The sequence below is a fragment of the Megalops cyprinoides genome, chromosome 10 (assembly GCF_013368585.1).
Source record: "Megalops cyprinoides isolate fMegCyp1 chromosome 10, fMegCyp1.pri, whole genome shotgun sequence".
Classification (NCBI taxonomy): Eukaryota; Metazoa; Chordata; class Actinopteri; order Elopiformes; family Megalopidae; genus Megalops; species Megalops cyprinoides.
Window position 1 is genome coordinate 25,849,460 of NC_050592.1, and position 23,889 is coordinate 25,873,348.

Consider the following 23,889-nt stretch of genomic DNA (forward strand, 5'->3'; position numbering starts at 1 on the left):
CTTTGCGGGTGGTAACAGTTATGAAGAGTTTTGCAACTTTGGCAACATGACACGGAAACTTGTTAATTAAGGTTATGCAAACTCCAAAGTCGAATGGGGATTTTTGAACAATTAGTCCATCAGAGTTATCGAAAGAGTCAGCTCAGACGAGTTTGTTTTGTTAATTGCTCGTATTAAGCCTAATTACCGTTTTGGGTGGAGCTGTCAGGACAGGGCGCGGAGGTGGAGAAGGGAGGGGGAGACGCGCTTTGTATATGGAAACAGAAAAGTCGTATCTTAAGGACTTCAGTGCTCTCGGACTACAAAGTAAGACAGTCGCACCGGAGGTAAAAATTGGGATACCAGCGAGACCAGTCAGCGGTTTAAGATTGATGGAAACACGCGCAGGTAAGAGCACACGCTGTGCTTGTATTGTGATTCTAGTGTGACCGATCGATGCATGTATGCAGTTTACACTTTTCAGCTTTAAACTGCCCTAATATGTGCATATGTTTATTGATGGAAAATTTACTTAATTCCGTGACTCGGACCTACTCATCTATTCCCGTTGCATGCTGTACCCAAGTAGTATTCTGAATCAGACAACAATTAGATTTGTTCGTTAATTTTTTAGAGGTTTATGTGTGTTTGGGATTGTAGGCTACAGGATAATTTGTTTATAAGCTAACTTTTTAAATTTGTAGGATATGCTTTGTCATAAATTATATGTAAACATGTAGACCACTCGCTTGTTTTTGAGAAATGTAGCTAGGCTATAGCTAATTAATTTGGGGGAAAAACACGTATAACCTAACTCAGAATCGATACTGATAAAACCTGCTGAATTGTCCCTAGTAATTCACAAAGGAATGCGATAGGAGTCCTGCTGAATATTGCGTGATAGAAAGCAATCTTCACCTTTACTTGGGCAAGCTAGCCAATATCGACAACTTTTTTATGTGTGCTGTTGGCGGATTTCGCTTTTCATTTTGTTTAACCCAAGTTGTAGGCTATTTTAGGCCAAGTTTCCTAGCTCTATTAGTAGGCTAAATAATTTTCCACAATTTGGCTGTACTAACCCGGCTTTTCAAAGTATGACCTGGTCGTAGGTACTATTTTCTCTCGTTAGTCACACTCGATCTGCGTCGCTGTGAGGTTATTTCACTTCCTTGTTCATTTGCGCATTCTCTCGCTCCCTTGTCCCTGTTTGTCAAATGCTTCGGGTTGACACCGTTTTATCAGTTGGCCCCCCGCTGCGTTCAGTTTAGCATGTGTGCGCTTTCCCCCAAGCACGCGCTCAGGGGGGAATATGATCTACACTTGCAGGTTCCTTTATATCTGTGCATGTAACGCATACCGCAAGTTGACATCTACAATAACATTATTTCAGACTACAGCTGTCAAAGGGAGGGGGAGTATACAATTACCTTACATTCAGTGTCCTATTTTTTGTCTCTTGACAACCTCTAAATAATTTAGAATGTTCTGAGAAATCCGTAACGTAACAGCGCGACTTTTTACTATGTCAAGAATAAGATTTTTGCTGCATGAGGCAGTCGTAATGGAAAGCGATGACGAGGTTTTGTTTTTCTTGTTCGAGGTGTTCATCTTTTCTTGATCGCCGTGTGACTTCACTGTTGCACAAAAAGCCATGTGATTCCGTTCGCCCAGTGAGTAATAACACGTTTGCGTTATTTACTGGAACACTAACGTGCAGATGTGTAAACATTTACTTGATGTGGGGCGCATTCACAACGCGAGAAAGGTATTTCGTTTTTGTAAAGTTATAAAAGAATTAAATTCTCTCTCATTGTGGCACTGTACACATCCTGTCCCCGTACTGTCGCTATACTTACTGTATGCACTTTTGTACGTCGCTTTGGATAAAAGCGTCTGCTAAATAAATACATGTAAATGTAAATTAATTCTGACTTATACAAAACGTTCCTTCTATAATATACACATAATTCTGAGCGGTTGCGACTGCAGGCTTTAAGTTCTATACTTAAGTTTTTTGTTTTTTGTTTTTTTTGACAGGAGCCACCGCGGTCCGTTTCGCCTCTAGTCCTCTCAGTTTCAGGAACCCGTCTGTGTGTTTCTCACGAGAGATCCGAATTCTGATTTTTATCTCGAAACAGCACGGCAAATTCTCGCTTCTCTCCTCCCTTTTTCGCTTTCCAACACCAAACTTTCTTAAAATTTAAATAATTTGTTTTTTAAGACTAGTTTTGCAGAGGTGACTGAAACTATAAAGTTTGCACCCGTTGCAGTTTCTGTGAGGTTAGCTGACCGGTGGGTGTTCGCAGTCAGTGCGGTTGTATGCGTGAGTGTTTGTGTCTGTCCAGTGCTGTGGCCCTTTCTTGCCCCTTAATGAAAAGTACAATTTAATCACTGGTGTGCCAAAGTGAGCATGATTAGCTCTTACAAGGGCTTAAGGGTGGCTGTCTGGGCACAGTATTGATCGCCCGTCCACCCCCCTCCCTCCAAGCACTGTGTCAGTCAGCCACTCCAGATGGCCAGGGGAGAACCTGGCTGTAAAGATTGTTGGGGGAAGTAGGTCGGATTGGCAGGATTAGGAGCTCTGTGGCCTCACCCCGTTATGCTACACGTGGCAGGGGGGGCACTCCCGACCGCGTGCCACGCGCTTACACTCCCCCACCCCCAAACTCCTGAAATACAGCGCCACCCACATCCCCCTTATCCAGGCCAAGCAGGGGGATCATGGCTGAGTCTAACCTCTCTAATGTCACTAATGGCTCCTCCATTGTGGGATTATCCCTTTCCAGAACAATGCTCTAACCCCCCCTCTCTCTCTTTGCCCCTGTGCCCCTGGGGCACTGAGGAAAGCCCCAGTAGATGCAGTCTTCTTATTAGTGCTGACCAACCCCCCCCCCCCCCCCCCCCCCAAAAAAAAAATCATTTTTCAGTAGTGTGGGTCAAAATGATGTTAAAATAAAATTATCCTGGATTAGCTGTATGGGGCAGGCTGAGGAGTGTGCTGGAAGTACCAGCAAATCGAACAACACACAGATTCAATGGACTATTATGAAGTGTTTCAGGTTCGAGGCTTTGTGGTAAATTGACACAATACACCCCAGAGCTGAACTGGTAAGATTTTCCGATCAAAACACTTTGTGCTGCATTGTGAAGCACTGAATCCAAAATCTGCCACATTGATTTCCTCAGAGATAACAAAAACTTATGTGTGTGTGTCTATCTGTCGAACCATCCTAGTGTCAAACGGCCACGGAGACACTCCCCCCCAAAAAAACAGTATTAATATCTGGTGTTATTCTGCAGTCTAAAGAAGTCTGTTTATTGATCAAGGATAGAGGGATTTTCAATACCTTTGGTCTCACTTGCATCACTTTTTATGTACCTGAAGGTAGGCCGTTGTCTCCCCTGCCCCCTCCAACTCTTCTGTTCTTCCCTTCCTCTCCTCCTTTTCCCTCTTTCTTACACTGTCTCTGTCTCTTCCTCTTTCTCTCTCTGCTCTCTCTCTTTCCCCCTCCCCGGTGTGTCGGAGTAGCGTGTCTCTGGAGCAGAGAAGCGCAGTGTCCAGGGGGATAGCAGCCCTCTGAAAAACTAACAAAGCAGCTGGAGTTCCTCACTTTTGTCTCAGGAGTTCTCCTCCAGGCATGCAGGCCACATTAAACCCCAGCATAAACAAAAAAAAACAATTTGAATTTCACTTCAGAGCCCCCCCCTCTCCACCCCCCCTTCTTTATTGAGCGGGTTACCAAAGGGAGCCCTGGAGGGGTAAGACCAGCCCAACAGAGGGACTGCAGTTTTTAAGACTGAAATAAGGGCGGTGGTGGTTGGGGGGGGGGGGGGGGGGCGGGGGCTTTCACAGAGATTGTTCCCAGCTTCTGAGGTCTGGGGTATGACCCACATGTTGATTTCAAAGAGAGATCTTGAGCTCTAGAGTTTTTTTTCTTGTTGTTGTTGTTAATTTTGTGCATCAGTCCCCGTTTGGCGTGTGCCCCAGCAGCAACTGGAGCCCAAATGTTGGTGGGCCATCTTGGGACGGGACAGGGGGCGGATGGGGTGGGGGGGGGTCGACAGGACGGGGCGTCCGCTGGCAGGAAGTAATCGGAGGAGAGGCTGCGAGTGATGTGGTCAACGCTCTGTCACTGAAGAGGGGAAGGAAGGGGGGTGTTTCAAGACTGCCCCCCCCCCCCCCCACCAAAACCTTCCCTCCCTTGACTGCTTGTTTTCCTTTTTTCTTTATTTGTGGGCTACTGTCCCTCTTTCTGCCCCACCCTGTGCCATGTTACCATGGATCACCGCAGCAGAGAGAAGGGAGATGGACAGATTACTTGCAGAATGTCACAACCAGAGAGGGAGGGATCTCGCCCAGGGAGGGAGACGGTTCATAGGGGACAGAGGGTTCCAGAGCTCATTGGCTTTTTTTGTAATTGGTGGTGTTGTTCCTGCTTACTGGATGGAGGAGCTCTGAATTTGTTGAACACGAATTCTGGGCTTTTGCAGGCATTTTAAGGCGGTGTGCTCTCCAGATGGGGTGAGTGGAGGAGGGAGGTGAGCGCCGCAGCGCCTCCTAGAGGAGGTGGAGGGGGTCGGCGGAGTTGTTTTGAGATTGAGAAACGGGAACGTCCGCCGCAGCCGATAGTGCAGTAAACACACATGCGTCACAGGATGTCCTTGTGCCGCTAGCCAAGAGCCAGAGAGGAAGTATGATCAACACTGTCGCCCGCCGACAAAAAAACAACCCCCAGCCTTGAGGGGGGACTTGCCCACCAATAAAGCAGGATTAAAACCAGTCTCAACAAAGGGGATTATTGATGCAAACATTTGTTGGGAGTTTAGTCCCTTCTTGTGAAAGCTGGAGAGGGTTCCTAGCTTATTTAAGACAGGTGATGGTTGGGGTATTTTTGTTGGTAGCAGCACAGGGAAAGTGGTGTGTGTGCGTGTGTGTGTGTGTGTGTGTGTGTGTGTGTGTGTGTATGTGTGTGTGCACGTGTGCAGCGATATCATGCGAGGCTGTGACTCTCAGGTGAAAGCGTTCGCCGTTTCCTGCAGCGTCAGGGTGTGTGCGCAGCTGAAGCGTCAGGGAGGTAACTGGAAGTGCGAGAGAGTTGACTGTTAGCATATCGCTCTCCTGGGAGGAGCCGAGCAGAGAGGGGAGGGGAAAGAGGAGGGCCACATAGTCCAAAGGAGAGAAACATTCATTCACTCAGTCAGTCAGTCAGCCACTTAGAAGAGCAGACGCACACACACACACGCTCTCACTCCACAGGAGCTCCGGGGGCTGAGAGAGAGAGAGAGAGAGAGAGAGAGAGAGGGAGGGAGAGGGAGAGACACTTCAGCACCTGTCCCCCCCAGTCCTCTCACACACACACACAAAAGCACACCGCAGAGAGATCACAGACGCGTTACTCTATGTGTGGATCCGCTCAGGGCTTCCCTGTAAGTAAGACTTGTCTTCCCTCTGGAACTATGTGAGGACTTTTCTTCTGGATTTTTTTTGCTTTTACTTCATATCCAGGTTTTTCCTGTTTTTTTTTTCTTTTACACTGTGATTTTTTTTATTTGTATTATGTGTCTTCGTATTAGTTTTTGTCTTAAATGTCATATTTTTAAGTTTTATATACTTTAAATTGTAGATTTTGTCATTTTAACTTGCGTGTATTGTAATTTCTAATATGTATGGCAAACCCTCACTAATGCATAAATTTTGTGCGAAGTTGAGTTGGTTTTTTAAATCTGTTGGTGATTTTTACAGAGAGTTTGTCTGAGTTTCATTATTAGTTTCGCTGTCTCACACAGCTGTCTTACAGCTAGCATTTTTTTCAAACGGGCAAAACCTATGATTCTTTCCTAGTTGCAGATTGCTTTTCTTCCACTTAACTGAAATTTCAAATTTGCTTTTCACATTAATTGGTAATAATCATACCAATAATTGGTATGATTTGCTTCTTAATGGAGGGACCAAACCAAAGTTGTCTTTTTTTCACTCCAAATTTTTTTGGAAGCCTGCACTTGTTTTTTGATGTTTGAATAAAGATGTTGGAAAGAGTGCCTTTCAGCTGTGTGAGGTGTTTCCACCCCCTGCCTGTGTGGAACATATTGCTCTGGTGCTTGTACATTCGGCGTTCCTTCTCGGTAGGCACTGCTTGGACCGGGTCGCATCTGGGCCGGAGCAGAGGAAGGGACAGCAGCAGAACTAGCAGCTCTCCAGCGCTGGTTGGGAATACTGATTTTGTGATCTCTGCGGTGACGTGTGCAGGGACCGCTCCGGCTGCCCTCTGGTCCTGTTTGGGACGGTTGAGGATGTTGGGGTGGCGGGGGGCGATGTTTGTGCCATTGCAGCCACGGTGGGAAAGCTGGGAACCCCCACCCCCTGCTCCAGCTCCCCAGCCTGCTTTGGGACAGTTTGCCGGTTCCGGTTCTCCGCCACGCTGCTTCCAAATTTAGCTCCATTCAGAAGCAGACAGTGCTTCCTTCCTCCTCCTTCCCCTGTTTGTGGCACTTTTTTCCACCCTCTGTGGGACCCTCTGCAGCCATGACCCTGCTAACCCTCTGCCCCCCCGAAATGCTCACCCGCTTTGAGTGGCTTTGAGTTTTACAGAAGGAGGAGCCCACCATGGGCCCCCACTTCAATCAGTGTACGCCTCCGATTGGCTGTTTTTTCCGGACGGTTTCACAGGGGTCGAGGACTTAGCGTACACAACAGATTCAGTTCCAAAGGACTGTAAACTGGCCAAATCTGTCATATTGTCTATGTCTATACTCAGGATCAGGAGCAGCACTCATTTCCCGTGTTGTGACGACAATAATCTTGCTCCCTGAGGACTAACTCATGCGTATGCGTTTCTTTCTTACTTAGTTTGGATTTTTCTTGTTGCTGTCTCGGCGCATAGTTTTCAGTCCAGAGCGAAATGCAAGTACACTGGGTGGAGATTTTTACCTGACTTTTTTTCTGCCCCTCTCGTTTAATTTTATTGTTCTGTGTCTGAGTTTTTAGCTCCTCAATTTGTCAACACAGGCTGGGTGCTGGGAATGAGTCTGGCTACCCTGTCCCTGTCCCGGGGCAAAGCAGACTGTCCGATTAGTCAGTGCGTCTCAGAGGAAACCACAGACTGGGGTCTAATGGTGATTAAAATCTCCTTTCTCTCTCTCTCTTTCTTGATCTCTCTCTATCAGGCCTCTCAGCATAGAGTAGTCATGTTGACCACTGAGGGGGTGCCCCAAACCGGCGATCATATTGCAGTGAAAATGGACGTCCAGGACGCCGACATGACAAAGTGGACGGAGGCCGAGTTCGAGGAGAAGTGCACCTACATCGTGAAGGACCATCCGTGGGAGGGGGGTCCCGAAAACGGCGAGCTGACCCGGGCAGAAGCATCGTTGCCCCGAAACCTAGTCTTCAAACACAATCCCAACTCCAAAGAGGTAGGCAACCAGGCTATCTGTGGCTCTTTCCCTCTCTCTCTCCCCGTCGCACACGCAGAGGGTTACCTGACTCAGCGCTTGTTTATGGTTTAGAAAAAAAGAGTGGGGAGACGTATGTCTGAACCGTCCAGGGCAAGAATGTGCTTTGAAGGTTAGCTGTCTGGTTCAAGGCCTAGATTTGAGCAGAGAGCTAATCATCGTAAACATTAACCTTTATGTTTCGATATGCTTTACTCATTACTTAGTTGTGTTGGGTCAGTTTCCAGTTTTCAGACCTCAGGGTGCCTTTGTGTTGGAGTGTATCGAGGAGAGTCTAAGGATGCACCGTTCGTTGGCGTGTGGCCTGGGAGACGTGGCTCCTCTCATAAACTGATGCTCTGATTCAGACAGTGGCATGAGGGTCATGTAATGAGCTGCAGGCTTCTCAGGGATTGTTTTTGCCCTCTTTAATTGGCACTAAAAGGATGACAGAGCCAGTTTATGGAAGAAGGATGAGGGACAGTCACAAGTGGACCATCTTTAAGGCTGGCATCAGGAATGAGTGTCTCTGCCGGCACAGGGAGAGAAGTACCTCTCTCTCTAACCCAGAATTTGGTGGGGTTGAAGCGTGGATCTCGTCTTCCCCTCTCTGACTGAGTGGTGATGCACAAGTTTATACGATACGTCTGCCCACAGAGGCTCCTGTCAACACACCGGGAGTAGGCAATTAATCTCCTTTATCTTCCCTGTCGGCAGTGTTTTTAACGGCGATTAAACAACGGTCTCGTGTGCCTGCGTGCATGTATGTGCGCATGTATGCATTGTAGGGGTCTCCAAGCCTAAGCGGTATTCTAAGTCTGTTTCCATTCTGTAACATCCAGGAAACAGCAGCAGTGCTCTGCTCCTCGCGGGGGGGAAAGGAAATGGCAGTGAACAGGGGTTTGGCCGCACGCGCGGCCCCTAAACTCTCAACTCCCGTCCGCAGGGAGACAGAGGAAGCCTGGCTGTCTGTTTTCAACTTTCCCCTTTTTACTTTGGCTAGGAAAGAAACAACAGCGTAAATAAGAGCAAAGTGTTATATTACAGAAACCAAAAGCTAGAACGGCACAGCCACGGCCCTCTCAGCTGGTCCGAGCCGGTCTGAGTCATAGATCCACTGCATTGTTTCGCCTGATTACAGACAGAGGCAATCCAAACTCACAGAAGGGATTGGTTATAAATGGGATTTTTTTTTTCATCAAGTAAGTTTTTTTTTTTTTTTTTTTTTTTTTTATCTTGGGAGAAAGAGTGTGAGCAAATATTTAACACTGGTGGTGGGGGGCTTCGCCTGAAATCGCCAATGGTGATGATCAAAGACTATTGATGGTCTGTTTAGATGCCATTGTGAATCTTTGTTAATGCTTATCAAAAAAGTGCTACTGATCTACAAAACAACTTTTAACCCGTCATATTCTATAGATTTTAAGTGGGGGGGATTTCCTCATCTCTTTAAAGTGGGGGGTTTTTCGCGTGTGATCTGTTGTGGGGGGGATAAAGAGAAACCATGAGCTTTGGTCGGGAGGAGCAGCGATTGAGTCTGGTTCCTCAGGTGTTGCTACTTTGAGGAGATTAGGAATAAGGCTGTGTGTAATCCCTAACTCAGACAGTGCGTTTCAGAGCTGTAATGGCTCCCCATGTTTTCAGGTGAAACATCAGCGCCCCCTTTGAAGTCATTTATGTCAAAAGAAAAAAAAAAGCTCTGTAATTGGAGTGGTTTGTTTCTCCTCAGAGAGTATTGTAGGTTTACCTTTTTATGTGGTCTCTACGTGGGAAGTGTGTATCTGGGGGCAGCTGAGGTCACTGTATGGCTGTTCTCTTTGCATGGCAGTGTTGTACCGACACAACGTGACAGTCAGGTTTGGATATTTTAACTGCACCCAAAGGTTGCCCTCCTGTGTCTCCTGTGTAAACTCTAGCCATGGTGCGTGACCCTGGACAGGAAATAGAGCTTTTAGTGGAGTAATGAATGGAGAGATAATGAGAGATGGATAGTCCCATAGACGGGGTGTCTCACGACAGTAATGGCACTACGCTGCTCATATTTAGGACCTCTGAAACCTCAAAGAGGGGTACTGGCAGAGTTTTGGGATGGAGATGAGGGGGGACTCTTTGAGCCTTTGACACCCCCAGATGGCCGAGGCTGATGGAGGACTTGCTGTGTTTGAGAGATAGCTCCCGGGAAGAGGGATGACTGTCTTTTATCACAGATGTCTTTACCTGGGCCCAATGATGCGTCCCGTGAAGGGAGTGGGCGACGGGGGGTGGGGAGTAGGTTGTGTGCGATGATTCAGGGGAAACCACTGATCCACAAAGGGCTTGACCTCTGTTACCCTCACCTTGCTTTCAACTTCCAGTGGGAGAAAAAAACCTAAAAAGATAAGTAACAGTACTGGTCTCATTTCTACATTACTGCTGAGAGAACTTGTTCACAGGTCCTATTCAGAGGTGGTTGATCGGACTTGGACAATACCAGTTAAGTGAAAGAGGGCTCATTATAGACTGTTAGGACAAGGAGTATTTATTTCAAAAGGAAGATAAGTACAGGGATCAAATTGTTGTTGCATCTGTGTATCACAAAAATAGATCAAGTGTTTCGGGTGTTGATGTTTTTCTTAGCGAGCGGTGTAAGGTGTTTGGTGGTAAAGTAGTTTTGCATGTAGCTCCTGTGTGTTCACCAAACCGCGGTTCCCCTGGGGGCTCCGGATTTCTCAGAATCAGGCCCTTGCGCGGTTTCGCGTGAGAAAGACACCTCTCTCCGCCACTTGATCTCTGAGACAGAGAGGACAGGTGCTACCCTGGTGACCCTTACCTGCTGTAAGGGAGGGGCGGAGGAGTCATGAACCTTTAATGAGATGTGGTACTTTAATTACCAAGAACAGTTTAGTTATGAAATATTCATAAGCAGCCTCCGGGTGGGGGGTGTCCAGGATGAGCGGTGTCACACCATAAAAGTCTGAGATGTTTCTACTTCCAAAGATTTGTTTCTTACTTATTTTCTTGTTTGTCTGTTTGTCTTGTGGCGGAAGGAACCCCTTCCACAACCGCTAAAATCTGTTGGAGTTCAGGTCTGAATTCCTCTGATGGCAGTAATAGTCTCTTCCTGATTCTGATGCAAAGCTGGTGGGCAGATAACGGGAAGTGATAAAGTAAATCATTTGTAACCACTGATCTAAATAATACCTCCCGTGGATACAGGCCATCTTACACGTCAGCCGGAGGTCGACTTCACTGGGGCCATCTATGTGCTAGTGCACACGCATCAGCTCAGATGCAATGCTGATTATTTTAAAGATCAGAGTTAGGTTTCCAGTATGAATGGTCAGAATCATATTTGTGAAGAAAAATGTTCTTTGCATCTTTTATTTACTCATACATTTTACATGGAGGGAAATTGCACAATACACATTTGAACACTGAAACAGTATTATGCAGTATAATAACAATACATTCTAGAGATAGCAGGAGTGCCTTTCATTGTCAGTATGGGCAGAGTATGCATTTCCTATCCAGGTAACTGGTAGATCAATGGCTGAAACCAGAGGCAGGACTTCACATGTATGAAATGTCATGGCTGCCTAGCTCCATGTCAGCAGGCTCTCATTCATTTTATTTCTTTTTTCTTTTTAACAGGTGATTGGTGTTGCAAGCAGAGAGTACATCCCAAAGGGGACGCGCTTTGGCCCCCTAGTGGGAGAGATCTACACTGCAGAGAGTGTGCCCAAGGACGCTAACAGGAAGTACTTCTGGAGGGTGAGTGTTCAGTGGAGGAGCTCCGATTGCAGGAGAAAAAAAAACAGAAAGAAATGGTCATTTCCTGTTCCACTGAGATCGTACTTCCTGTGTGACATCATCACCCTCTGATTCTTGTGAAGCAGCAAGCGAGCGCTTGGGCCGTGAGCGAGTGGTTAGAGAAGTGCTGAGTAAACATCTGGTCTTTTGGGAACTCTGAGTTGGTGTGTCGGTGTTGAGTGATGAAGACCTTTTTTTCCCCTCTTTTTAATAGAGACTAGAAAAGCTGTGGCTTAATGTGTGTGTGTCGGGGTTGTTTTTAGAGTGAAAATGTGGGTGAGGTTTTTATTTTATTTTTTTTGTCTGTGCCTGTGGTACCCCGGGGTGGTGCACTGGGTGTCCGAAGACGCCTGGCCGCCTCTGTTTCCTCCACATCACACCCCCTGCGATATGCCCAATTCGTCTGCCGCTTGCTGCCGGTAAAGGCAAGGCGTCTCGCGCTGACTCAGTGAGGAAGTGGCTTTTAGCCGCTGCTGCGCTCTGCAGAGCCGCTGGGAGAGCTGGGGCCTCCAGCTGTCGCTGGGCAGAAAGAAACTGCAGAGTAATGACACAGCGTGTGCAGCAGAGTTGCGTGGAGTCTAACCAATAGACTGGAGGTTCCTCACAGTCACTCCTAACAGTGCAGAGCAGTACCCCAGATAAACTCACGGGGATGGAGTCACAGCAGTCTGAGGTGTTGCCAAACATTGGTATCCTCTTGATTCAGAGTATGAGATGAGGACTTATTATGAGACTCATTTGAGAGCTGGAGGAAGTCTTTAGGGAAAATATTTATTTAAAAAAAATCATTTTATACACACACACACACACACACACACACACACACAGGCAGACAAAATTAGCTCTCTTTTGCTGTTGAGGAAAGCATGTATTTATTTTGGTCAGTTGTTTTTTCTATATGATGTGTATTTTTCTTTCCTTACTACGTATTATTGGTTCTGAATTCAGTAAGAGTGGCAAATGTGGTAAAGAGTACAGTAAATCATGAAGTGGAAAGGTGAAGAAAAGTCTCTGTAGCAGCTTTAGAAAGCGACCTCTCTCCTTTACAGTGCAGCACTGAGAGTGATGTCATTGTTCCTGGAAATGACAGGTTCAGAGTAAACAAACCCTCCTTCAACCCCCGCCTCCAAAAACAGTCCCCACCTGCCTACCTTCACACCCCGTGGCACCCACTGCAACCTGCCCCCCTCCCCCCTCCATTCATCCTCTTCAGACCACCAGTCGCGTATCTCGCTCTTTTGATGAACGTCATGCGGTCCCCCCCCCTTTCCCCTCTGACAGGAAGTGTCTCAGTTAGCAGAAAAGCCATCTTCAAGAAAAATAAAAAGCACGTTCCATCGACATTTAAGTCCTCCTGGCATCCAGGCTGTTGGCTCTCTTTGTGTTGCAATTTTGTTTTTGACAAGTGTCTGGAGACAATAGGATTTATCGGCAGAAGCAGGAACACAAACGTGCACACACACACACAAACGCGCACACACACACACACACAAACGCGCACACACACACACAAACGCGCGCACACACACACAAACGCGCACACACACACACAAACGCGTGCACACACGCACACACACACAGACACACACACACACACACACACACACACACACACACACAGTTACTCACTTCCAGCATTCCTCATTCTCACAGAGGCTGGCTGGGGAGAGTGTGTGTATGTGTGTGTGTGTGTGCGTGTGCATGTGTGTGTTGGGGTCTTGCCAAAAATCGGCTGAGGTATCTGAGGTGGCCTGATCCGGTGGGTGTCGCAGAACTGCAGTGTGATGGTAGCAGAAGGGAGCAAAAGAAAAAAAAAAAACCCATTCAGCTGTAGACTCAATACGGGACTGTGACGTAACTGTGACCAAGCTGACTCAACTTTCACCAAGACTTTGTGACTTTATAAGAGTGCTCAGATGTGAGGAGAGAGTGCCTCCCACTTGTCTGTCTGTCTGCGCGGGTCCATCTGTCTGTACAGAGCTGTATGCCAGTCTCAGCGTGAGAACTCTGTCCCTCTCACCACAATGCAGGGCTGAGGCAATGGAGAAGGTACTGACGCGAGTTGCATGACACTAGTAGCTTAGTGTGTTCGGCTGAAATGGAGGAAGAGACAGAGAGAAAGAGGAACAGTAACATGTACCTCAGTAGATATTGGATTTGCCACGTAGATGGATTTGCCTCTGATATGATTCCCACCTTAGCTGCTGGCAAAACATCCTCGCTTGAAGATTTGTGTTTTTTTGTGTTTTTAGGGGTTGTTTTGAAATTTATTTGAGAGGAATTCTGGGATGGATTAAAAAGAAAACTTCCTTTTTCTCTGTGCCTGCAGATCTACTCAGAGGGGGAGTTCCACCACTTTGTGGACGGGTTCGACGAGGAGAAAAGCAACTGGATGCGCTACGTGAACCCGGCCCACTCGCAGCAGGAGCAGAACCTGGCTGCCTGCCAGAACGGAATGAGCATCTATTTCTACACAGTCAAGCCCATCCCTGCTGACCAGGAGCTGCTGGTGTGGTACTGCCCCGAGTTCGCCGAGCGCCTGCACTACCCGCCCTCCGGAGAGCTCATGATGCAGAAACTCAGTAAGTCCCGAACCCGGTCCCGGTCCGCATGGCGGTCCCCGGCGCCTCGGCTCTCTTGCTCGTTTTGTCCAAAAATGAATGTGACTTTGTACACCCTTAGAAAGAACAAAACATTTTCTGCTTGCTCTGTTGTGCTGTTGTCCTGTGACACACTCTTGAGAGCCCTGCCGGTTTCTTCCTGTTTTGCACATTTCTTTCTCTTCCTCCTTCTTCTCTTCTTTTCCTTGAGTGTTCCAACATTGAATGGCATTTTGTGTGAACTGCGTCTGAGGGCCGGAGGCAGTGAGTTCTCACAAAGTGAATTAACTGCTGGGAAAGAGGGGTCTGAGAAATACATGTTCGCAATTCCGCCTCGGGAAGCAAAAGGATGAGCTCTTAAAGGCGTGTTTTTCGTCAGATGCCTCACGGTCAGAGCAGGTAGTAATGGCATTTAATTACACAGGGCAACCGGTTTAATGCCACAGTCATCTGCAGCTGAAAATGGCCTTTCAACATTAAAGGTGCCCCAACACGTTCTATGTGTGGTTGCTTAACCGGCAATAAAAGTCAGAGCTCTGGGCATTTGAATGAGAATGAAAGAGAAAGAGTGAGGGAAACTGAGACTAAGAAAAAGAAAGGAGACGGGAATCTGCCTCCAGGTGAGGCGAGACCAGCCTAGTCTTGGGTTCCTGTCCCCTGGTTACCTCGCATTACCTGAAAGTACAGGTAAATGTGTGCCTTGCTGCTGGCTTCTTCAGACCTCTCAGGCCTGCGGAGGCAGACGTGAACAATGGGCTGTGTGAAGGTTAGCTATTCGTAGTTCTCTAGAATTGGACTCGCCCCCCCCACAGCCACCCACCCGGTGACTGGCCCAGTCATACCATAACCAAGAAGGCCGCCCCCTGGAGTCAGGAGTTGATGTGAGTCAGCAGATTCTAACCTCAGGGAATTCTGGGTAATGTCTTTTGTCTGGAGATGACTGGGGCCTCCCACGTCTGGAATATTAATCAGAGGGTGGAAACCGGTGTCACTGTTTGATAAAGTTTAAAAGCTGGAGCTGACTGTCACATCGGCAGCTCTTCCATTACGGCTGCACTGAAGGAAATACCCATGTGTGAACATTACAACTAAAGAGTAGTAAATGCATTGAAAATATACATTGTACCTGCTACATATAAATATTTAAAAGCTTAAATGTTAAGAATGACACATGCACACGCCAACACTTTACTCTTATTCATATACCCTCACCATTTGTCTCACACTGGTCTTTCTCTTAACTTTTCTCTCCGTTTTTCAACTTTTCTCTCAATTTCTTACACACGTGTGTGCACAAGCTTGCGCATGCTCTGTGTCTCTGTCACAGCCAGGGGAGTGAGTTTGGAGCCGCTGACAGGTCTTTGGCACGACCTCCTAATTTATTTGGCACTTAAAAAGAAAAAAAAGCAGACAAAAAAATCTCCTCCTCCATTGACTACTTGAACTTCCTGGCGGCCCAGCCTGCTGACAGATTGATATCTCTGTGATGGCTGGCTGTTTGTTTTCTCCCAGCTCTCAGGGAGAAATGGGATGGGATGGGCGCTGTCACAGGGGTGATGGGGGGGGCTGATAGCCTCAGTGTTTACTCACTGCCACTGGCCTGCTGTTGGGGGGGGGGGGGGCACAGAGTCAGGGTGTAACCTCCTGAAAACTGGAGTTCCCTCACTGGCTAAGAGTACTCTTGTTAATCTTACTTTTCTATCAGTATTGGGACATTAAACTGACGCAGTCAGTGAGACAGAGGTAGACGCTGTTTAAGGTAACCATTAACCAAAGGGAGGGTCATGGGGTCTCAGAAGAGAGCTGGAACTTGTGGTTGTGATTATTGCGTAAGATACAATAGGGACCACCCACGTGCATGTGTGTATGCACGAAAACCTGTTAATTTGTATCATATTCCACGGTCCCCTCGTGACCCGTCACAGGACTTTGAATGACAGCTCTAGAGAGGCTTCAGTCTTGGGTTTGAAAGGCCCCGATTCCTGTGACAAAGTGCGTTATTGATCGCGCTCCCTGGAGAAGGAGTGTAAACACTGGCATAAAGGACCCTGAGATGGACATCCCCTCATCAGCCACTTTGTCAAGAGGTGTCCAAATTGTGGGTGGAGCTGGGGAGAGGGGGGGAAACAGAGGCCAAGCTTTGTGTGACCTCTATCTGCAGGAAATGTTCAATCAGTCCCCCCTCGCCCCCGATCTTATCTACCCTCTCAGTGATATCTAGCCCCTCCCCCCTGCCCCCACCTAGGGGCTACTGCCAGGGCTCACTTCCTGCTCGCCCCTGGGTTGTTACTCACGATGATTCGTCAAACTGTCGCCTTAATTAGACAACTTCATTACTGTGTCTTAAAAGCTAAGATGGCTCGAGGAAAGAAAAAAGAACTCTTTGTCTTCCAAACTCCTACACAACTCTTTAAAAATGTCTTCTTACACTTTTCAAGCAAATTACAGAAGTAATTAATGAATATCGTTAAAAATGCATGCATTATCGTTAAAAAAGGCATGAATTTAGCACCGAGCCAAGCGATTCTCAGCCCGCACAGGAGTGTGCCATGTCAGTGAACCATTGACAGTTGCCAGTTCTGTGTCTGCTCATTGCATTCCCCCACGCCGTGCTGATCCACTTTGCTGAGTTGACCGCTGGCGGTTGAGCTGGCGAGGATAGACAGTAGTTGCGGTTTGGCTGGGGCCGTCTCGTCACAGTGGTCGCTTTTAAGAAATGGCCGCCACACTTTTTCTCCGAAGGGAGAGGACGCGACCTCACCACCCTAGTCACCGATGCCATCAGACACACCAGGCTTCCTGTCTGAGCAGGAGGCACACATGGGAAAGGGATGACGTCTCCTCTTCCCACACAAACACACACAGTGTTAAGCATGGAGAGAGGGAGGGAAAATGTCCCCTACTGACACACAGGGTTTTAACGGTGCAGAAGGAGTAATGATTTGTTTGTTCTCTCAACAGAGCAAAGTTTGATGGAGGTGAAGCAGCAGGCAACCGAGGCAGGCTCTGTCCGAGAGAAGAGTTCAGGAAAGAGGGAGCACAGCGTCTCTGAAATTCTGAAGGGCACCCACAAGGAGCCCAGCAGGCCCCTGCCAGCACGCCCCCAGTGCTTGGAGAGCCCACCGCCCCGCAAGCGCAGCCCGGAGCGCACATTCTTCCCCCGGGTGGTGTACCCTGTGCGCCCCCATGTCAACGAAGAGTACGTGAAAGCCAGCCCAGCGTTTGTCCTGGACCGCCCCGGCTACCCCGCCCTGTCGCCTGGCCAGTCCTCGGCCACTCCCAGCCCCACAGCCCGCAGCAGCCCAGAGACCAGCCCCCAGAGCAGCCCTGGGCTCCAGACCCCTATCCCCTCATCCCAAGAGCACAAGGAGGGCTTCCCCTTCTCCTCTGCACTGTATAGCCGAGGTCTGGGACACTACCCCGGCTATTCGCCCCCCGGCCACCTCCCCTCAGCCTTCTACCCCAGCCACCACTACTCCCGGTACTTCCTGCCCCACTACCCCATGGGCTGCAGCAGCCTCAGCGGAAGCACTGTCAGCGGCATCCACTTCCCCCGCGTCTACCCCTTCTACAGCAACCTGCTCCCAGGCGGGGCCCTGCCGCCCAACATGCCCCTCCCCCCCAGCATCCTACCCCCTGAGGGGGGGCGGCGCCTCCTCCTGCCGCCCGAATCGGCCCACAGGGACTTCCTGCTCCCGGCGCCCACCAGCGCCTTCTCCGCGGCCACCTCCCTGAAGGACAGCGCTCCCCACGCACCCGGCAGCGGCTCGCCCACCGCCGGCTCTGCCGCCTCCACTGACCGCCTGCCCACCAAGCCCACCCCAGCCCTGCTGACCGCCGGCCGCGCCGACGAGGAGGCCATCAACCTCAGCAAGATGAAGCGCGGCAACACCGGCTACAAGACACTGCCCTACCCGCTCAAGAAGCAGAACGGCAAGATCAAGTATGAGTGCAACGTCTGTAGCAAGACCTTCGGACAGCTCTCCAACCTGAAGGTGAGCCTCCTCTGCTCTCACTCAGCTGAACATGTCTCGCTCTCTGCCTTTTTTGAGAAATATTTTTGCCAGTCACAAAGACAATTCCAGCACTGTTCTGCTCTTTGGAGACACTGCAACATAATGAAACAGAGTCTTGTTCTTCCTTTCTGAAGGCAAGCTCTGCCTTCTTCAGTGCCTGCATATGGTTGAAATGGCTTTGACACACCTTTTGTTTTCTCTCTCAGGTGCATCTCCGAGTCCACAGTGGGGAGAGGCCTTTCAAGTGTCAGACCTGCAGTAAGGGCTTCACCCAGCTTGCTCACCTGCAGAAACATTACCTGGTCCACACGGGCGAGAAGCCACACGAGTGCCAGGTAAGAGTGACCCCATGCATCTGCCTGCTTGTCTATTTTCCATCTTATATCATCATGCCACCCATAGTGTCACAGTGTATGTCATTCTGTCAGTACTGAAAAGACCGGTCACAGTGGCTGACTTTTGAGCTCTTCCCCTCCGCAGGTCTGTCACAAGCGCTTCAGCAGCACGAGTAACCTGAAGACTCACCTGCGCCTGCACTCGGGCGAGAAGCCCTACCAGTGCAAGCTGTGCCCGGCCAAGTTCACCCAGTTCGTCCACCTGAAGCTGCACAAGCGGCTGCACACGCGCGACCGCCCGCACAAGTGCCTGCACTGCCACCGCAGCTACATCCACCTGTGCAGCCTGAAGGTGCATCTGAAGGGCCACTGCCCGGCCTCGCCCTCCCCGCCCGGCCGCTCCCTGAGCGAGCTCAACCGCGTCAACGAGGAGATCGAGCGCTTCGACCTCAGCGACAACGCCGACCGGCTGGAGGAGATGGACAGCATGGACGTGGAGGCCGTGGTGGAGAAGCAGATCCTCAGCATGCTCTGGAGGGAGATGGACCTCAAGGCCTCCTACCACAAGGGCGGCGCTAGCGAGCTGCTCTCCGCAGGCTACGGCCTCTACGAGCCTGGCAGCGAGACGTCAGTCATCAAGCTACGGCACAGCAGCCCTCTACCTCTCCTCCCCATCAAGGTCAAACAGGAATCCCTTGAACCCATGGATCAATGAGCCCTTCCCCCACACCTACCTTTACTGAAGGAACAGTGAAATGGAAAGTGACTGTGTATATGAGAGCCAGGGTGCCTGAGGCAAATGGTGTACATAGTTTCTTTTTTTTGTTGCAACAACGCCTTGGCTCCTCCATCAGGGACTTTGTACTCAGGGCTAAGAAAGGCATTGTTTCAGACTACTTGTGGTCTTGTTTCCCTTTCCACTTATGTTAAAGACAATCGTGTAACCCTGATTAATATAATTAATGTTATCATTATTTCAGAGTTATTTGGTTCAATTCGTATATATATTCTCCTTAATTTATTATGCAATTAGTCTAAATAGTCTAAAGCAATACCTGGAAATAATGTTTACAATGACTGGATGATTCATTGTAATTGAATATGTCCTTATTCTGTCTTTTCTTTTCTCTGTGGCCATTCTTTTGTAGATATTTTCTTTCTGTGTGTGCTTGTCCTGTTAGGTTTTCCCTAATATTATCAACAAGAGAGATAATTAATTGTACTATAGAGACCAGCAACATTCAGTATTCAGGTATTTTATACATTTTCTTCTTCTTCTTTTTTGCAAAATAGGGTATAAAAAGATCAAGGGCTTTTTTGTTATATTGCCAAAGGTGGACATTTGAAATGTTGAACCATAGGATCATTAGTGTAAAAAAGTTGTTTTTGTTCCACATTGTTGCCCCTTTCCCTCAGTATCTGTACTTGTGTTTGAGTTCTAGTTAATTTAATTGAAACTAAAGGGCATTTTGTATATTTTCAACAACAGTTACCTCAGTATGTGTGTGTCCGGAGAGATGAGGGAGCGGCTGTTATATTTATTGCTTTGCTACTTGAAGAAGAAAAACCAAAATGAACTAAAGAGTCCAGTTTTCAGCTCGGCCCAAAGAGCCGGAGAAATCCGTTTAGATGTAGCACGTCGGCAGCGAAGCTGGGAATCCTTTATGTGTAGTTTCACCGTGATCTTTGATACGCTATCGATACCAAAAGGAGACAACTGAACGTAAAGGGGAAAGATTTTTGGATTTGAGGGCTAGTTACCAAAGCTCACTTGATTTTGTTTCAAGCACCAAAAAAGAGAAAATAGTGAAATTAAAACTAAAAGAAACAAAGACAATATGGTGTGTATGTATAAATGAAGTGTTGGTTCCTTAGCTGTGATCTGTTTTTGTAGCTTTTGTTTCATGTTTTTTTTTTTTTGAAATTTGCCCCATCACTCTCGTGAATAGCACAGACACAAGCACCATGGTCACCTGCACTGATTTCTTTGTGTCCCTTGAGTTCCGGTGCTTTTTTTCCCTCCAGATAATTTGACAGAGACTGTTCAGCAATAGCTTTAAGACGACCCTAAGACCGTGGTGATACCGCACGCGGCCGAGGGTTGGCGTCCAGAATGTAGCAGCGCAGTGGAGCTTCCTCCTGATCTATGACCAAAGTTTCCCCCAACAACACCTACTTCAGTCTTTTCAAGGAAAAAAAAATGTTGCTTTTGTTTACATGCCGGTTTACATAGTTATGTGCAACATGTCAAAATGTAAATTATGATATAAATGTTCATTGCTCTATCAGCAAACTTGTCTGAGTTTTTTTTTACTCCACTCCAATCCTGTCAGTTGATATGCTGCTGTGTGAATTCCAGGGAACACCTCACTGATTATGTACACTGTGTGGGGGCTGCAGAATTGTCAAGTCAAGCAACCAACAAAACTTCAAGAACAGATTATCTGGAATGTACAGACAAATAGGAGAAAAACTGTTGACAATTTAAAGTAATTCAATACAAGTGAAAGACCAAAAAAAGTGAAAGGGAAAATTCTCTGGACTAAGGTCAGGGTCTTGTCCTGGAAGTGATTTAACAGAAAAAAAAAAAAAAAAAAACATTAGGAAATGCTTTTATTAAGACGCAAACATTTGGTAAGAATTACAATTCTGTGTATAAACACGTGCAAAACTATATGAAATGGTTTCATAAATCCCTAAAAATAGATATCACCCACATTATTAAAAATCTGTACACGTGTCATATGAAGGGTGTGGGAATCTAGCATAAGAGACACCGCATGAATGTCAACTCCCACGTCTGCTCCGAAAAATCCGCTCACTTTCTCATGAAAACTGAAGGTGACTCCGAAAGTTAAAGAAATGGAAGAACCAGAACAGTAGCGGGCTAATCCGCGGCAATTTGGGGTTTAGGGTGAAGACTTTAATTTCCCCTCCGAACTGAACTGGAATTCAAACAGCCTATTGCCAGGGGAGTCATACAAACTACTTATTGAGAAACGACGACTAGCGCTGACAACCTGAGACCCGAGCACTGTAATCGGAAGCTGCAACCATTCAATTAGTATTCAGGTAACGTATCTGGACAAGATGATGTGTATGTTCTGATCCTGGAACCAGGCTGACATGTCGGAGCTTGTCCTCGCGTTGAATCATACGCTCTGACTGATTTGTGTGCGAGCGTTCGGGCTACAGTCTTCCAGCAGCTCATGAGCGCCTGCGTCAGAACGAAAGCCCCTCGCGTTCTGACAAACTCTTTTCAATGTGTTCGATATCGGGGACTTCTTCTCTTTCCACACTCTAGTTATTAGTACTAGGGAAATTGCGCAGTCCGATATTGACACAGCAAGTTCCACTTCTGCTATAAACGTCACAGCAAAAAAGACTGCTGTGTAATTTTCACAGTGGAGTGGGCGATAAGAAAAAGGCAAACGGGTTTCCCTCAGTTTTTCTGTAGCTAGAGAATTTGGGTCAAATTCAATTCAATTCAGACAGCGCCTCATTCGAATGACGCGCTTACACTGAGCCGAAATAACATTCGGAATAATGGGAGGTTCATTACACTAAGCTTTCCTAACCAAAATTACACTCTAATAGGGAACAAATAAGGTAATTATGATAAGCTTTTATGCAGGTTTGCACTAGCGTTTCTCAGCCCTCGTCTCAGGGCCACAACGCCGGTTTTCACGCTATGCTTTAAAATTAAATTAGGTTTCATCGCGCTGTCATTTAAAAACTTACCTGGACTTGACATTTTATGATTATTTCTAGAGTGTTTCAAGCTATCAGTGAAAGAATTGTTATTTTATGTGTTGTATATGTACTCTATTTGTTCTCCTGGAAAAATAGACTTACAAATTAATTCAACAAGACCTCACAAAATAGATTAATACAATTTTAGCTCAGTTCAGTGAGCGTAATTAGACGTTCATTTTATTAGTTGCTAAAGGGCCCATAACAATGGCCTTTCCTCATCTGGGTGATGTATTCACTCCGTGCATTAATTATCCCGGAATTGAGTAAGACATTGAAAGGGACACGAAAACCACTCGATAAATATTTGCCTGATAAATCTAGCACTGCCTACCTCCAATTTCTACATGAAACTGACAAAGAAAAACTTTAAAGTAAGGGTAGGGAAAAAAATAATCATATATCCTAATCTAGCAAACTTTAATTAATGTAAAGTAACTGACAGAGGGTCGGTTTAGAAATTTTGCACAAATTTCTGTACAAAGTTAACGCTTAGGTCTAGTTACTATAATGCAAGCCACACAAGCCCTCTAACATAAATGAGTTTCCCCAGGTCAATATAGCTACGCATATCCAACTATTTTACTGTCCAATGATAGGAATCATTTCACACGAATTCTCAAGGAGGGTGCGCTAGAATTTTTTTATTAGCGCTTTCACTTACAGAAATGTACAGATAAATGTTTATCAGGTAGCTACAATCTGTGTGTGCTTTGTCAAGTTCATCAACCGATTAAAGAAATTCGTTGATACTAAATTAAATACCGAACTAGATTGGACTAAACTAAGTTTTAGTTAAACATCAACTGATGTTGAACTGACGTTTGTTGCCCACAACCCTTTCGGGCTTGAACGCTCCAGTCATGCTGAATGTACAGAATGTTGATTGGTAACGTTCCAACAACTTTATGCTTGATGCAACCCTAATGGCACTATCATATCGCACCATCAAAATGGTGCAATAACGACAAGTATAATTATTTCTGTGAAATAGTTTTGACAAGATCAGTTATGTGTGCTGTTTTATTCATGTGTCTGAATTTACAAACAATAACTCACCTTGCACATCTTGGAAATGAAAAAACTCTGCACAAATAAGATATTTAGAAAACCGCACAGCATAAAGAACTTGCAGTTTTTAAATCTCAAATTTTTAAATCACGCTGAGCCAGCCATTAGAAGATATAAAAGTGGTAAATGAACACTTTAACGTGTTTTATATCATTTACTTGGTAAAGTCAGAGCATTACCCAGTTCCGCTTGCCTTCGGAGAGGTTTATCTGGAATCAAAGTAATATGTTTTACACAGGGGCGGAGCCGATGGCTCATTGCAGAGGGGGAGAGGACCTGTAGTGGGCCCTTATATAGCCTATAGGTTGTATGGAGATGCAAGACAGATCCAAGGGGAAACTTAGGCTACGGAGACGGAAGGACGGAACGGAGAGAAATGTAGAATACAATGAGGTGTGTTATTTCAGCACACCTCATTGCGTGAGACCATTTTAAATACCGCGGCTCCGTCAGCAGTGATGGCGATGGGAAATAAAACAAGACAGCCGGCGATCGCCTAGTTCCTATACTTTGGGAATCGAACAGAGGGCGTAATTTTTCTGTTTGTACACTTACACATGGATACTGGACAGCGAATAAAATTTTCTGTTACATTCAAAATAAATTGAGAAACTTAGCTAGGGATCGGTTGAAACCATTGTGTCCGACCTGGTATACTGCCACAATTACGCCCTCAGTCCGACTTTTTATTTTTTGCCGCAATCAAGACACACAAACAAACATTATTCAAAATATTCAACTACACAACAAAAATGCATACTCAGTCAGCCCCCCACCCCCATCTCTCTGCGCTACAGGTTTTATATCTAGTTTATTGTTAATCCACCTAGAAACCACAAAACACATGAAGCTGTAGGCAAGTGATCATAAAACCTGGGCCCTGTGTTTGTGACAAGAATTCAAATAGAGCTGGTC

At 46.9% G+C, this 23,889-nt stretch overlaps 1 protein-coding gene across 2 annotated transcripts; it reads left to right on the top strand.

Moving 5' to 3' along the window:
• The first annotated feature begins 308 nt into the window (after window positions 1–308).
• On the top strand, window positions 309–19,184 carry prdm1a (PR domain containing 1a, with ZNF domain). Of its 2 annotated transcripts, none has more exons than XM_036539101.1 (7): window positions 309–387; window positions 7,144–7,392; window positions 11,041–11,160; window positions 13,529–13,781; window positions 16,761–17,794; window positions 18,022–18,150; window positions 18,296–19,184. In XM_036539101.1, the coding sequence occupies exons 2-7, from the start codon at window positions 7,165–7,167 to the stop codon at window positions 18,863–18,865; spliced, it is 2,334 nt and encodes a 777-aa protein (XP_036394994.1). In that variant the 5' UTR covers window positions 309–387; window positions 7,144–7,164; the 3' UTR covers window positions 18,866–19,184. The 2 variants fall into 2 exon arrangements, with proteins under 2 accessions (XP_036394994.1, XP_036394993.1); XM_036539100.1 differs by lacking the exon at window positions 309–387 and adding an exon at window positions 5,299–5,406.
• Window positions 19,185–23,889: the final 4,705 nt, after the last annotated feature.